The 17119-nt window shown below is 31.5% G+C and overlaps 1 protein-coding gene across 1 annotated transcript in view; it reads right to left on the bottom strand.

Annotated features, from left to right (window-relative positions):
- Window positions 1–17119, bottom strand: part of DYNC2H1 (dynein cytoplasmic 2 heavy chain 1) — a 274915-nt gene that overhangs the window by 141909 nt on the left and 115887 nt on the right. The window contains exons 60-65 of the mRNA XM_023535396.1: window positions 16789–16887; window positions 15319–15442; window positions 7381–7544; window positions 5620–5739; window positions 5137–5271; window positions 3350–3493 (exon numbers count right to left, since the gene is read on the bottom strand). Of these exons, the coding sequence (XP_023391164.1) occupies window positions 3350–3493; window positions 5137–5271; window positions 5620–5739; window positions 7381–7544; window positions 15319–15442; window positions 16789–16887 (786 nt within the window). The remainder of the gene's footprint in view (window positions 1–3349; window positions 3494–5136; window positions 5272–5619; window positions 5740–7380; window positions 7545–15318; window positions 15443–16788; window positions 16888–17119) is intronic.

Here is a 17119-nt window from a genome sequence, read left to right as displayed (position 1 = left end):
AAAAAACTAGTTAATTTTAGCAGTTTAATTTTAACATATCTAGGACAAGCGGTGTAATTAGTGAAATTGGTACAAAATATTATGAACTGGCATTTAGATGCATCAAACCTAGGTTTCTGGCCTTGTTAGTAGCATGTTCTATCCAAGAGAGTTCATTGTTTATAGTTCATATGGCAAACACTATTCATTTCACTATCATCAAAGATCATATGTAAAAATGAAACTTGGATCCACTAAAAGATATTCTTGTGACACAGAGTAAAGTCAGTTACAAGATCCAATAGATTTTCAAAACACTGGAATGCAAGTTTTTTTACACTACATATTTAAGATTATATTACTTTGTACCAGTATATACAACTATACACATATGCGCATACATAAAGGTCAATGCTATTCAATGGCCATATTATCATAGAACTATCATTACTGAGGAGATACTGAGTTATAAGTTTTTCTAAAGAGTACAAAATAGCCAATATTCTTATTAAGTTTAGTTAGAACTGCTAACCTATTTATCAGTTCTCATACCAGTTTAGAGACACTTGACTACAACTTGAATATTTTTTGACTAAAGGATAAAAAGAAATTTAAAATGAACTTATTACTGCTTTCTAAGTAATTTATGAGAAATCTTAATGAAAAAAAGGTAAGTACAAAGAACTCTTTATCTGCTGACATAATGTAAACCTACACAGTATTTCTGAGAGAATGGACACTGTATACTGTATTTAACCACTTCCTATATGGACATTGTTCTGGTTACTTGTGCTGAATATCATATGATTCCCAAATATGGCAGATTAAAACTGTTTTTCTTATGCTCATGGATTCCTTCTTAATACTCATGAATTCTATGGGCAATTTGGTCAGGGCAGATCAGGAATGACTTATCTCTGCTTCACAGTGTCTGGGCCCGCTGTTGGGAGGACATGAGAATGAATTATGAAATAGCAGACATATATCATGAACCAACTGTCACAGACTATACATTTTGTTTTTAAAATACTTCTACCAGCACAATATTATAAATGGTTTGATTAAATTTAATGTATGTTAAAATTCAAAAATATTTTTAAAACTAAGGGACAAACCACAACTATTTATTCTTCTACCTTTCCCCTGCCCCTTGAAGCCTGGTGTTTGATCAAAGGACATTATAAATATACATGACAGAAATGCTTATCTTTACCTACCATGACTAAGAAGACAAATTTTTGCTAATAAAATCTAAATAGACAAAATTTTTGCTAATAAAGCCCAAAGCACTAGCTCTTCATTAAGGACCATTTTATTTCAATTTTGAATGTAATAACAACTTAAAATTCGATATGTTAGTGAAAAAAATTAGTAAAACTTTAATCATCATATATAATCAAATAAAGATTTTCTGAAATAACTCATTCATGATAATAATAGCCATGACAATGACAAGAATTGTTGTCCTGTTTTGTTCCCTGCTATAAATCCAAATACCTAGAAAAATCCTTGACACATAGTGAGTCTGCAATAAATATTAACAGAATAAATAATAATCTTTCCTCAGAAAAACAAATTTAAGTAAATCTACTTGAATATAAAAATTGTGTCCCCCAATTTAAGAAAAAAAATACATTACTCTCCCCCAAAATATAATTTAAAAAGATGCCCATATTAGTATTATACCTAACACAAAAACTATGAAGAATAATTAGATAATACTAATATGGGCATCTTTTTAAATTAAACTCAAAATGTTAGCAACATATGACAAAAGTTTAATGTCCTTAATATTTAAAAATCTCTTATAACTCAAATTTTAAATATTAATATCACATCATGTAAAAAAATAATAATACACCAAAGAAATACAAATGTAAAATAATCTTATATTTATCTTACAAGTGATGTTTATTTTACAAATGATCAAAGACTTGGAAATACAATAAAATATTTTTCAAATACTTAATAGGACAATTATTCAAAGATATATAATATCCACTGTTGGTTAAGGTGTAGATAGAAAAAAGCACTCTCATTGCATTAGTTTAATACACCAATAGCATATGTTTCCAAAGGATATTTAGACAATATTTATGTAAAGGCTTCCAAATGTGCATTTTTGTCCCAGTTATCCAAATCTAGGAATTTAATTAAAAAAAATAACTGGAGAAGCAAAACAATGAAAAAAAATACCTAAATGTCTGTAGCTGTTTCAAAATATAACCCCTCAAATTTTTGACATCCCTTCCACAAAGAGGTGAAGTTTACTTCCCTATCCCCTGGAATCTGGGTAGATTTGTGACTGCTTCACCAATAGATTACAACAGAAATGACACTGACACAAGGCTGGATATATAAATGGCAGCCCAGCTTCTGCCATGTTCACCACAATACATGTTTGGAGCCCCAAGATGTAATATGGGAAATCTCACTACTCTGTGCTCTGAGGAAGGGAAGCTTCATGGAGAGGAGCAGCAGTCAGCAGTCCCAGTCATGAAGTCCTCCCCAAGTACCAGACATGCAAGTGAAGCCTCCTTTCACCTCCCAAATCCCATTCTCATGTCCTCCCAACAGCGGGCCCAGACACTGTGAAGCAGAGATAAGTCATTCCTGATCTGCCTTGACCAAATTGCCCATGGAATTCATGAGTATTAAGAAGGAATCCATGAGCATAAGAAAAACAGTTTTAATCTGCCAAATTTGAGAATCATATGATATTTGCAGCACAAGTAACCAGAACAATGTCCATATAGGAAGTGGTTAAATACAGTATACAGTGTCCATTCTCTCAAAAATACTGTGTAGGTTTACATTTATTGACTTGAAAGTTGTCTACAATATACTAATACTTTTTTAAAAGACAATATAATACCTTTGATTAAAGCAATTTATGTATGTCCTTTAGCATATTGTTCCCTCCATAAGAATAAAAACCTGATAAAGCAATGTACACTCTTGTGTTCCCATTATCTAGAAAAATAACGGGCACATATTACAGCCTTGAACAACAAGGGTATACAAAGAAATTTTAAAGCTTGTTTCCCCCAAATAATGAGATTATATGGATAATTTCTTATTTTTACACCTTCCTGAGTCATCTGTGTTTTTTAATGATATGTATTACTTAATTTATGCTCAGAACATATATCGTATCTTTTAAGAACACTATCACATTGGGACAGTTTGTTAAGAATATAAACTACAATTAAGGAGCTAGTTTCTTTTAAATATACTTTAAAATTGTTGCAATAGTCTTTTGAAATATAATTCTAAACAAATTTTCTCAGGAAATTATTATTATAGATTAATCACCTAGTAAAGTGATCTCTCTTACTCAGTCTCAGCTACTGGGTAACCAATAACATACCTGTTTGTTTTGCAGAGCTCGTTGGAAAAGTCGAAGAAATGCAGCCAAACTAAAACGGTACATGTTATTAATTTTGGACAAGTCAGAGATAATGAAGTACATCTTGCTGGCACTCTCAGCCAGGGGTAGATAGGCATCGCGCTCCTGTGAATCATTGGTTGGAGGAGAAAAAGACACCTGAGTACTAGTGCTTTACTGCCACCTAATGCCCATTATGCACATATCTAGCCACAGCCTTACTATTTCTAAATACATCCAACAAATGAAGATGACGAATCACAGAATTTCATAACTAAAGGAATTGCATAATATAGTTTTTATTTTTATGAAACTGAGGGCAATATATTTTAAATACTTCTCTACACCTCAGATTGCAAAGCTAGAAGTAGTTCAAGGGTTGATCTTAATGAGGACCAAGAGCACCTGTATTAGGGAAAAGAGATAAAATGGAATGGTAAACAGCTGTGATCAGAGAGTAAATGATGCAATTTTACACTTCAAAAGAAAACTAGTTTAGTAATACAAACAGGCATGGCACTACTGGGCTATCCCTGCAATAAAATTAGAACTGTGAACCAAGCCTGTGGGACTGGTGTCAACAAGAACACTGACGGAACTAGAGTAGAGAAGACTGTAACAGGAGTCCGCATTAAGATAATAAAGTTCCTAACATTGTTCAGCATAAGCATAGAAAGAGCGAATAACCACAGTGGCTTTCGTTCTGACTGAAGATAAAGGATGATAAAAATGAGAGGATTATAGGATTAAATGGCCTCAAGGTTCTGAATGGAGCCTCAGTGGTTCTCCATGTCATTCTGATCAAAGCACCAGGATTACAAATATGATATTGGTAAAATTATGTGTGTGATTCAGCAATTCCTGTTCAGGAAAACAAGGCCCAGAAAGTTCAAATTCCTTTTGATGTAGAATGACAGTCATGACGTCTGGCCAAGTTTAGAGTAGATGGGGTAACTGGATTGGGATTGAGCTATAAATTTGTTCTTATTCTGGTTTCAATAGAGCTCTTACCCAAGTTAAGAAAGTAATAATATGTAATTGTAAAATTTGAGTAAAGGCTGCAAAATATTGAAATGGAAATCTAAGAAAAGTTACTGAGGTGAACAGGAAAGAATTAAAGGACGTCAGTGAGGGCCAAGGTCAGTTTTTAGCCTACAAATTCATAGTAACATTAATCTGCTTGGTTGTATGATTTTCTTCAAGCAAAGTTTGGTCTCTAGGATGTAGGGGACAAAAAGATATATTGTACTGATAAGGAGTTGGAATTTTGCAAAAAGAAATATTAAAAAAAAAGTAAATAGGATTTTAACCATTTGTAAAAAACATAGTTCAGATCATCACAATCACATAGTTCAGGATAAGTAGAAAAAAAATGTTTTTAGTGGAAAAAATAGCTTATAGCTCTTTTAATTAATATATTTAACTTGCCTTACATTGAAAGAATGACAAAGATGCTTTAACAGTCATTTTCAATATGCTCATTTTCAATTTCAGTACAAAACTATAGCTCTAGAACTTTGGATAACATTATACCTAAAATCAGTAGGACCCAGCAGGGCATACTGACCAGCAGTTCTTATCCTCGATGTCCCCAACATCTCATCGACCTCTCTATTATAATAAGATTCATACCCGAGGCTCTGGTTTTTTGAATAGCTTTCTCTTTTTGCAATCATTATTCGCCCAAAGTCCTGAGTCTACATTTTTAATTATATTAACATAATAGTTTAAGAAAACATGATATAAGATCACAAAGAAGGAAAAATTACCTGATCAAGGAAAATTTGGAGTTTGTAAGATTCTTTAAGTGACTCTTGAATAAGTGCACTGCTTGCTTTTGTCTGATTCAAAGATTCAATCAAATCTTTATTTTCCAAAATATTGCCTTGAGATGTAGCAAGTGTCTATAGGAAAAAAAAAATTAACATTATTATACATATTAAAATAATCAATTAAAAGAAGCACATATTAACTATCATGGTGATGTTTATGGGAACTTATGCTATTTTAAAATAATTTCAACATTTTATAGCCTTTAAGAATAATATAGTAAATCATTATATGATACTATGTCATCAAAGTACTGCATATATGTTAATTTTATCAATTTAATAAAAAACTACTTAAAGTTACAGATTAGCCATAATTTCAAGCAACCTTTTAATGCTTCTTGAAATTCTAAGCATGTAACAGATAATAAAAAATTAGTGAAATACAAAAAAATATATATATCCTAAACAATAAAGTTTTACCTCTAAAAGAGATTCCTCAAGCTTGGCTAACTGTATTTTCTTATCTTCTTCCTGTTGTAATAGTTTTGTTTTCTGTTCTTCTAAATCGGGTTTCTCATGTTGAATCGTTAAAGCCAACAGCTTAAAAAAAAATTTAAGGTCAAATTTATTCTAGTGATAAGGTTCAAACAAAACAAAACAAAACAAAACAAAACAAAAACAAAAACTTCCCGCAAAATAGGCCTTGTGTTTGACCGAATACTACAGGTATTATGATACTATGTACTTCATTTAATTCTAGTTAAACATGTGAGACACCTTCACAATTATTTCTGACAAAAAAGAGGTAAAACAAATAGTTAAACTGATCGATAAAATGTTAAATATTATAGGAGAGGTATAAGAAATTACATTAGTTAACATAATATGGAATATTTAGTTCTACAATTAGATTACACATATAAAAACTATGGAGGCCAGTATGTTTTTAATGATAAGTATTCATGTAAAGAAATGAGTTATCTACTTAAAATAGTATACCATTAAAATCACAATGAAATACCACTTCACACACAAATAATAGCAACTGTTGGTAAGAATGTGGAGAAAGTGGAACACTCATACATTGTTGGCGAGAAAGTAAAATAGCTCGGCCGCTTTTGAAAAGTTTGTTAATAAAAATGTTAAATATAGAGTTACCGTAAGACCTAGCACTTCCACTAAAAAATCATTAAATTACACACTTTATGTGGGTGAATTATATGATATGTGAATTTAATCTTAATAAAGCTGTTTTTAAAAAATGCTGTCAAATTCTTAATTTTGAAACTTTAAATTAGGGAAATACACTGGTATATCATAAAATATATTCATAAAATATATAATTCAAAATCTGCTATATAAGCATCTTCACTTATCTTTTGTTGAAGACCTAAATAGCCAGTTTCAGCAATTACTACAGAGCTCTTAGATTACAGAAGCAATTTCATCAATTAATTCTGATAAGTTGTGAGTAATTTGTCCATTGCTTTATTTATAAGAAGTATCCTCTAGTAAGTCAAAAGATATTGTTCATAAAAATGTGTGGTGAGCCATATGACATGGTAAGAAAAATATTTTAAAAGAAATTATCTTTAAATTACAATATAGTAAAAATTGTAGCAAATATATGTGCTATCATAAATCAAAAGAGGAAAAATCTAGTATTCTTAAGTGAGCAAAAAATAGGATGATACTCAAAAAGTCAACAGATATATTTTGCAAGAGAAAAAAATGAGCGATAAAATATGTAAGTAAATGTCTGGACATGAAAAAACTTTTTGAAATTCATGCAGTAATAAACCATTCACAAATAAAGTGAATTCAAAGATGCATATCCTCTGGTGGAGAAAAAAAAAGTTATACTGGGAATCAAAGATCCTCAAATAGCTAAATAGGTCAATCATATGCAATTTGCACATTTAAACTTCAGTTTTTACAATTAAAAAAAAGTAGCTGGTCTTAATCTCTATGATCCTTCTACCTCTTGAATTCTACCATATATGACAGAAATAGACCGTAAAGTTAAAGTTACACCGGAAGAAGGAGTAATTTTCGTTAGCAACAAATATTCAAGTTAAACACAAATAATACATGAAAGAAAATCAAATGCTTTATTCTAATTTGCAAGTATATTTTCAAAAAATTAAATGCTAATCGGTTTAACAAAACGGCTTCCCACTCGATCTAACGAATATACCAAACTACATAAGATTTCTAAAATGAATTATGATTGATGTGTACCTGTCCTCGTAATCCACTTCTTGTTGTAGTAAAGTTAACCTCAGTGACAATGGAAGCTGCATCAGGGGGAATAAAGGGATTTGGGTTTCTTGTTGACAAAAAAAGGCGGAACTCTTCATTGTAGTCAATAATTTTGTCACCGATTTGTACCACATAGCGTGGTCCTGTTTTTTAAAAATGACACAATTAATCAGCCTGAATATTCTGAATTTGCTACATGACATTAAAAAATATAATCTTCTAGTATTTCTAAATAGTTTGTATTATAGGCTTTTCAATAATGTCCAAAAGATAGCAATAGTTAGGCTACCCAAGATACTATTAATTGGAATGCTTTATTAATTGGTTCTCATACAAACAATTACAAATAATATTTCATTAAGAGGATCCTGGGATATTAAAGCATCAGAGGAGTATCTACTTACATTCAGTGTGGTTTTAATGTTAACTACATGTTTCATATTCCAAATTTTTATGAAATATAGATTAGAAAAATTAGTAACTCAATTATATATTAGTCTCTATTTCTAAATCCATCAGTTAAAAAGTGTTTATTGTACTAGCATTAAAGATGGAATACTTGAAGACAGAATGAACTGGTAAAAACCTAGGATTATCAACATATAAGTAATTACAAAGATAATCATTAATAATATCAAAAGAAGGTTTATTCAGACTGCTATACACAGGTCATTCATGACAAGAAGTTAAACTAAGAAATAAAAAAGTTCTGCTTTATAGAGGAGTATACTCTAAAATTTTAAAAAGTGATTTTCATTATATAACATACACAGAAATGAATCAACAATTATAGACATAACTTAAAATTTTAAACTAACAAATAATTGATTTTTAAATATAAAATACACATTTTCAAAGATTATTTTCGAAGGTCAAGAAAAACACTGTAAGGAATTTTTGAGAACACTAGAATAGATTTTAAAATTTTACTTAAAAACTTTGTTAATGTGAAAAGAATTCAATAATTACACTGTAAAAGAAGATATACAAATATCCAAAAACCAAAATCAAAATAATATTGAACTTTAATCATTATCAGAGAAATACAAACTTAAAAGCCCAACGTCATAACTCTACAATAACTGGAATGACTCAAGAAACCTTAGGAAGAATAAATGCAAAGAAAATCAATCCTAAGGACATAACAGTCAAACCACTGAAAACCAGAGAAAAATGACACATCACTTACACAGGAGCAACAATAAAACCATCAGGTTATTTCTCAACAGGAATGATATAGCTATAAGATGACGGAATAAAAATTTTTAAGTGCTAAAGAAAATAACTATTAACTCAGAATTCTATGTCAGGCAGAAAAAAAAAGTCTCTCAAAAAATTAAAAGTTTGTTTCCACTGGGCCTTCATTAAATACGAAAGTAAATCCTTTGGATAGAAAAAATAATCCAGATAGAAATGAGGAGATAATGGAAAGGCTGGGAGAATTTAAGAACACTAGAAAGGATAAATATGTATAAAACAAGATTTTAAACACAATTATAACATCATGAGGAGCATGACAATGTATCACAACAAAACTGTAAAAATAGGCAGGGAGTATGTGGAGTTAAAGTACAATACTGAAAAAGTGGCAAACTATCTGCATTAAAACAATAAGTCAAAGATGTATATTGTTACATGTCGAGTAAGCATTTAGAAATCATTAAACAATTGATAAAAAAACAGGTTAACTGGAAAACTATATCAGTTATTACATGAATTGATTAACTGTATTGTTATATTAAATATTAATACTGCACAATGAATAAAAATGCAAAACTAAATGATATACCACTTATGAGGGATATACTTTATAAACAAGACCAACAGAAAATTGAAAGTAAAATAATGGAAAATAATTACCAGGCAAACACTAGCCCCCCCACAATTTTTTGTAACCATTCTAATATCAGACTCAAAAAGTTGAGGTGTTTCTGGAGATAAAGAAAGACATTTCATAATGATATAGAAAATAACAGAACAGGAAGATATCAAGTTTCAAAATATGTATGCATCTATAGTTCCGAAGAATTTAAAGCAAAAAGTGACAGAATTAAAAGCAAAATAGATAAATTCGGAATCACAGATTTTATGATATTCTCTCAAAACATGATATAAAAACAAGAAAGCAAAACAAAACAAAAACAGTAAAGACAAGGAAGACAATATAATTAACAAACTTGACATAATTAATATTAGAGAAATTAAAACAACCATAAACAAAATTCACATAATTTTCAATGTAAATGGAATTTTTATGAAAATTAACTAATGTCAGATCATAAAGAAAGCTTCAACAGGATTCAAAAACTGAACACTTCAGAATAAGTTATTTGATCACAATGGAGGTAAGCTAAAAATCAGTAACAAAAAAGTAACTAAAAAATCTCCAACTGTTTGGAAATTAAACAACACCAAAAAATTGCTAAGTAATTTATGAATCAAAGAAGAAATCAAAACTTGTAGTATGAAGCTAAAGAATGTAGAGGGAAATTTATGGACATAAATGTGTACATTAGAAAAAAGGAAAGACAATACCAATATTTTTTAATTTCCATCTCAATAATCTAGAAAAAGATCAAATGAAATCTAAGGAAAATAGAAAAGAAATAATAAAGAGCAAAAATCAGTTTAAAAATACAACAGAGTCACAGGGATGTAATCTACAGCATAGGGAATATAGTCAATAATATCCTAATAAATTTGTATAGTGACAGAAAGTTGCTAGACATGTAGTGATCACTTAGTAAGGTATACAGATGTCGAATCACTATGTTGTCTACCTGAAACTAATACAATATTGTATGTTAACTATAATTTAATTTTAAAAAGGATTTTATAATATACTGTATCAAATATAATAAGCAATTATCTTTTTCATAATTGTTAATAAAAATATTCTATCAAAATTAAAATTAGATATATGTGTGAAAAAATAAAAATACAATAAAAAAATCAAAGTTAAAAGTTGGTATTTTTAAAAGATTACTAAAATTGATAAACTCTTATTAAGACTGATCATGGAAAAAATCAATATCAAGAAAAGGAGACATCATTACAAAACCAACTGAAATTAAAAAGTTATAAGACATATAAAAATATACCAATTCATGTGACAATTTGGATGAATGGAAAAATACCAAAAATATATATATATATATAACTTAACCAAAGCTGACATACACAAAAATATAGACTATTTTCTATATTCTGAAAAGGCCTCAATTCTGGTTTACTGACATTTGCAATAAAAGGCAGATCATCATGGGAAACTTTGCATTGTCTTGGTAAAAAGGTATGGAAATGTTATAGGATTTGGACTTAGGTGATTTGGGAATGGTTCAAAGAAAGTGTGATTTTTGCTGGGGGATGAATGCTATCAGAAAGAGCAGATAATTCTGATTGGTATCTTAATTTTAATCTAGAAACTAAGAGAAATGGAGTAAGACTAATTATTGGTAAAAAAAAAAAAAAAAAAAAGAAGCCACTCAAATTATCTGGAGGAGAAAGATGTTTAGTTATTTTTGTAATATGGACAGTATTTCTGTTTTTGTGCTCAAACGTGATTATGGTCAGTGTGACCTGTCTGATGTTGATGCTGCAAAATGGTTGACATTCAACAGGAGAACACCATTGCTAAGCCGTTAAAGCTGGGCCAGCTGCCAGCCCACACTTGTCGGGTGCTGCTCTTTTTTTCCTCATTTAGGCAATGTACAAATACAAGCAAAGTGATCTATGCTGTGATAAGTCAGGAATGTGATTATCCTCATTGGAAAGAGTGGTAAATAAGGGCACTTCTGGAGTACTGACAAAGTTCTATATCAATAAAATGTTAAAATTGAAAAATAACTAGTTTTCTTTGAAGAGTAGGACTAGTCATGAGGAGGAGAGGGTCAAAGCACTACTGCCAATCTGTACTATTTGATTTTGTAACCCATGCCTGTATTATTTTGATATAATATTTTTTAAAAATTTAAAGTAAATAGCTTATTGTCTAAAAAAGACCCTTGGCTATAGGTCCCATGTCCCACTCTTAGAAAACATCAAATATGGAACTATAAAGTCCAATATATTCTTAACTGTAAAAACTCTTGATTTATATTGGAGTTAACCTATGATGGAGTTAATTTTGACCAATTTTTTCTTCAGGACACAGAATTTTTACTGTAGTTTAGAGAACTAAGAAGACAAAATGATCGGGCACAAGTATAAGATTTGATCTACTCTCTTTCCAGAGGAAGCCCTGTTTATTATCTTCATTTCTGAACCTGAATCAGGGTTGAGTATATTGTTTTATATTGTTTTGTTTTTGGTTAACATGTATAATAGATATAGACATTTGAGGTGCTTGTATATAAAGATATTATTAACTGGATAAATTCATTGTTAACGCCTTGGTGATTTCTATAACAATCAACTAAAGATATCGGCAAGATCATTCTTTAATTATATCCAAGTCCTCCCAATATTGAAATGCATCATGCCAGGAAATGAAAAAGAAACTTAGTCTTTTTATATCAGGCAAAAGTGCTACACAATTTTGTCTGTCTTGATTTTGGAAACTGTTGCGTGAATAGTCTGCTGTGACCACTCAAACTTAAACCAAGAGGTGGCCATCACCATTTTCAAAGTGCCTGACATAATAATGACCCTAAAAGTTGCTACCATAGCTGATACTTGGTTTGCAGACTTGGACATTGCTAATGACTACTAATGATTATTTTTTACATTATTTTTGGGGGGCAAGAAGACCAAAATTGGTTTATCATATGCAGTAAGCCGTTACAGGTCCAAACTCTTCAGAAATATATAATCATCTGAGCTAGATAAATCCAATACTGTGTGAATTTCCATATAGGTGAAACATTTTGATAATGATCTCCATTGAGAAAATTGCTCCATTGAATGGTACTGAATACTATTTAAGCCTAACTAATCGAAGATGAATGGGACTTAAATAAAGACAAATACAAAACCTGCTCCCTAATAACCGAATTGACATTGCCCAAGGAGACATCACACAGCCCATTAAGGATAAACTGCCGGTTTTACAGCCACCATCTACAAAGAAAGAGAACCAACAACTGAATAACTCCTTGGCCAATTAGAAGCAGCATGCCAGTACCTAGAAATTTTACTGAAACTATTTATCTGGTCAACAAATATGTGGCTAGGTTTGAATGGAAGCTCCTGAAAAGTTGCAAGAGGCAACTTTGTAAGTAATCCAAGCAGTTGTAAATCAATCCTTGCCTTTTATCCCTATATTCTCCAGAAGAATAGAAATACAGATAACTACAAATAATCTCACAGATAAGCAAATCCAATGGAAACTTATAGCCATCTGCTATCCATAGGTAAAATTCCTGGCTATCTATAGCAATGAGTATTTATACAGTGAGCTGACTGCAAATAGTACTCTTGGCTATAAAGCCTATCATGCTGAGACTAACAGAAATATACCAGTACGGAGATTCATGGGTCACAACTAGCGAACTAGCTTAGGGTTTCTCAACCTGAACACTATGGACAATTTGTGCTGGAAAATTATCTGTCTTGGGGAGACGGCCTGTGCATTTTAAGCTGTCCCTGGCATAGACTTCCCAAATGTGACAACCGAAAATGTCTCCAAGACGTTGCGAAATGTCACCTGGGGGACAAAATCACTTCCATTAGAGAACTATTGGTCTGGCTGTGTCAGCCCATAGGGCTACCCAGATTCAAATGGGCTAACAAAGACATATCCAATTAATCACAAATTTAATCTTTATGTTGCACATATATATGTCCATATGAAGCAACCATGCTTAATATGAAGCATCAGGACTAAAAATGCCAACCAAAAGTGTTCAGCTATTATCTCTACTATAACTTCTGGATCCATTCTCAAACTCATCATGGAAATGAAATAACCATAAAGGACTGGAATGGTAATAAAAAATACTTTTGATATCTATGGTTAGTAAAACAAACAATTTTCCATCTATACCAAGCCTCTCTCTCAACAACTTCTACATGGCTAGCTGATCGAGCTCTCTTCAATTTTTTACCAGTTACAAACTGCCACATCTACCTTCTGCAGGGTGGAGCAACTAGGCACACAAGAATCAGGAAGTAAAAAATAACGAGAAATTGAGGAGGAATTGTACCTCGATCTTTTTGATCAACACACATTTGAGGGGATTTCTGAACGGCACAAACCTGATAAGAAAAAGAAAATTCTACTCCCATTATTTGTACCAGCTTTGACCTTAGAATATAGGAAGGCAGTTCATATTGCTTATATTAAGGACACCAGGATGTAAATTTACTTGGACACAGACTTTGTTTTATGTGGTTCCAACCATCCACTGACCCCAAAATGTATGATGACAAAATGGCAATTGATGAGGAATTCAACATTCTGGAAAAAGACAACCTGCAGTATATTAAAAGAGGATAAGAGACTTCAACTAATGTGACATGAATGCATCCAACCCTGAGAGGAAAGTGGAAAAAGTAAGGTAGGGGCAGAGATTACTCTCTTTTCCTAATTATAAAATAAACAAATTTACTCAAAAAGCCCTGTACAACTATCTAGCATAGTGGTTCATAATGTGATAGTGGTTCAATCATGATGTGGAATATATCACTTTTCATTAGATCCAGCTTCTCGGACTTATCAACACCCATTCTCAGACAATGCCACAGATACTGTTAGAACTTGACCGGGGGTTTATATTTAATGAACCCTCAAGGGCCAGAATATAGACTGAAGAGTGTTAAATTCAGATAGCACTAAAGGTTCATTTCCATCCCCCCTTGAAACTAGCACAGCAAGAACTAGCTCAACATATCTGAGTTAACATCAAAAAAGAACAGACCGAGACCAGAGACTGAACTCTAGAGGGTAACTCCAGGTTACAAAGGCAAAAGTCCCACTAGTAGAATTCTTTCCACAACATATCAACCTCTGCAAGGCCAAGCATACTGATCTGTGGGATAATAGGTGATCAATGAATAGTGCATGCTTCGCTCTTTCTTTGTTCCAATTTTCTACTTAAACTTTGTAGTGCTACCAGTATGTGTGGTGTAAGTGTATGCATGTATCTATAAGTACATATCTATGCATGCGTATACACTTTTCATGACAGGCTTATAGTTTAAGAACATTATTTTCTAATCATCAAAGTCTGGGTTAGGTGCCCATGCAGAAAAGAGGTAACATAGCAGTCCTGAGACTCTTAAAAAGTCTTGCTTACAAGGTAGGCCCACAAATGGAATCTGGAAATTTGGATTTAGAGAGGGTTCTCACCATTCCCAGATCACATAAGAGTGACTCACTGTGCTTCAACTGATTGTACAAACAATGGGGTTAATGCTAAACACCTGCTTTCCTTTGAGGAGTCTGGAATTTTGCAACATGCCTAGAAGAATGTGCCTACATAATCAGGCCCAATAAAAACTCTGGGAACTGAGTCTCTAATAAGCTTCCTTGGTAGACATCATTTCATAAGCGCTGTCACAATCTAGTCCTGGGGGAATTAAGTACTGCCAGTGTGACTCCAATGGAAGATTGCATCTGGTTTCTTGACTCCTGACTTCACCTATGTGCCTTTTCTCTTTGCTGACTTTGCTTTGAATACTTTCCCTGCAATAAATCTTAGCCATGAATGTGACTATACTAGGTTCTATATGTATTCCCAATAAAACACTATACTCAGGAGCAGCCTTAGAGATCCCCAATACAGTGCCTCTTTTAGAAAGGCACTTTAAGAATTTACTTGCTATTACTATTAGACTCTAATGACATTACCATCATCCTCCCCAAAAAGTTTCTATTTCCTAAGATTCAGTGGCAAGACAAAAAAAAAGTCAGTTATGAACTTAATTACTGTGGAAATTTTAAAAACAATTACTCTCTGAAAACTGTTAAATATTTACCTTGAGCAACCAGATCTCGTCTCAATAATGGATAAAGAACAGGTTCTACGCCATCCATCTCTTGTATTATAAGGGTTTTCCCAAAACGTACTGCCAACTCGAGAGCTGTGATAAAGTTACTATCCTAAGAGAATAAAAAAGAATACATATTAATTCTTTTATTTCCTTAATATTTACAAAGGCTCTTACAGATAATGAATGAAAATATTAACAAGAATAATATGAGTATTTTAAAATTTAATCTGCATGTTAACAATTCAGATTATTTATGATTGCTTTTCTAGTTATAAGTACTTGGTGATGAATTATTTTAGTTGAATAAATTATCAAATAAATTTCATAAATAATTTAAATAGACATATAAGAAAATAAGGATTTTTACATTAACAATAAAAAAAGCCTTTTTCAGTCTTCTACTATAATTTCAAATTGATGCAGAAACAAATTTTGAAATTCTATATGCAATAAGTTACTCACCCAACTGTTAATAAGAACTATTTTGGTTTTGTTCAAAATTAAATATTCAATGGAACAAGAAAGGCAAAATGATAAATTCTAGTAAACTTTTCTTAGCGTAGTAGGCCTAATCAGAGTAAAAAAAAAAAACCTTTAAATGAAATTCTGGCTAGGGAAAGACTAGTTTCAAATATCACTCCAGACCTCTAACTGTGGTTAAAATAAATTAAACATTTGAAATAATAATTATTAAGATCTACTACAAACTATAAGTATTTTGTATATTATGTAATTTATAATTCTTCTTAACACATGCAAATGAAGTAAATATCCCCATTTTATAAGTACCTTTTAAAGAGGTAAGTTTTCAATCACCTGAAGACTATCTATGAAAACTAATCACACACTAGAACATTCTCAAAATAAAGAAGAAAAAAACCTGGCCAAAAAAATTTCCTTGGCAAGATAAATATGACAGTGAGAAGTCACTACCCAAAAGATTATGATTACATTTAACTACAAATGTCAAATTTTAGGACACATCAAAGGTGTTCTTGGTGAGTTAAAGGAACAAGAAATTATAAGCCACACCAAGAGAAACTATAAATATGCTAAAAATCTAGGAGGCTTTCTTCAAGCTAAGTTAGTAACTCTTACTTCTACAGGATCTTATACTTGTGTCTTTAATCATAATTTAGTATAAACATTATAAATTGTCTCTCTAGCCTATGAGACTATCATTTCCATGCGGCAGGAGCTGTGACTACTGTACACATTACTAAATTCCTAGGGCTTAAATCAATGCCCTGCACATAAAAGGAATCAAAGATTCTTATCTCTTCTTTATAAATTAGAAAACTGAAGCTAAAAGAGTTACATTTCTTTCCCCAGGTCCCATACCAGGTAAATTATAAGGCTCCACTTTGAATCTGTATTTTCTGATTACAGACCCAGACTTCTTTTCATCATAAGATGCCATTACTAGTTGGTATCTAAATTACAAGCAATACGTACCTGCTGGTTAATAACTTCCAAGCGCGAGTCTTTCAAATGTGTCTTTAACCATTCCGTAGCTTGGGAAGAAGGGTCTATAAGAAATGGGCATACACGACTCTAATTTAAAAAAAAAAAAAAAAGAAAAGATTACAAGTTTTTAGGAAATAATTTCCTAAAATTTTATGAATTACTTATTGAGTTTTTCTCTCAATCTTTGGAGACTATAAATATGTAACCATGAGGAAGAATTAATTAAAAGTAGTTTTTAACTCTATCAGGCGCCATATTAATAAATTTTAGAGTGATCAGTAATTAAGTTTAACTACAATAAGTATAGTCCTTACTGTAT

The sequence above is a fragment of the Pteropus vampyrus genome, unplaced genomic scaffold, assembly GCF_000151845.1.
Source record: "Pteropus vampyrus isolate Shadow unplaced genomic scaffold, Pvam_2.0 Scaffold139, whole genome shotgun sequence".
Classification (NCBI taxonomy): domain Eukaryota; kingdom Metazoa; phylum Chordata; class Mammalia; order Chiroptera; family Pteropodidae; genus Pteropus; species Pteropus vampyrus.
Note: the sequence above shows the minus strand (reverse complement) of the source record. Positions and strands in the feature narration are given on the sequence as shown.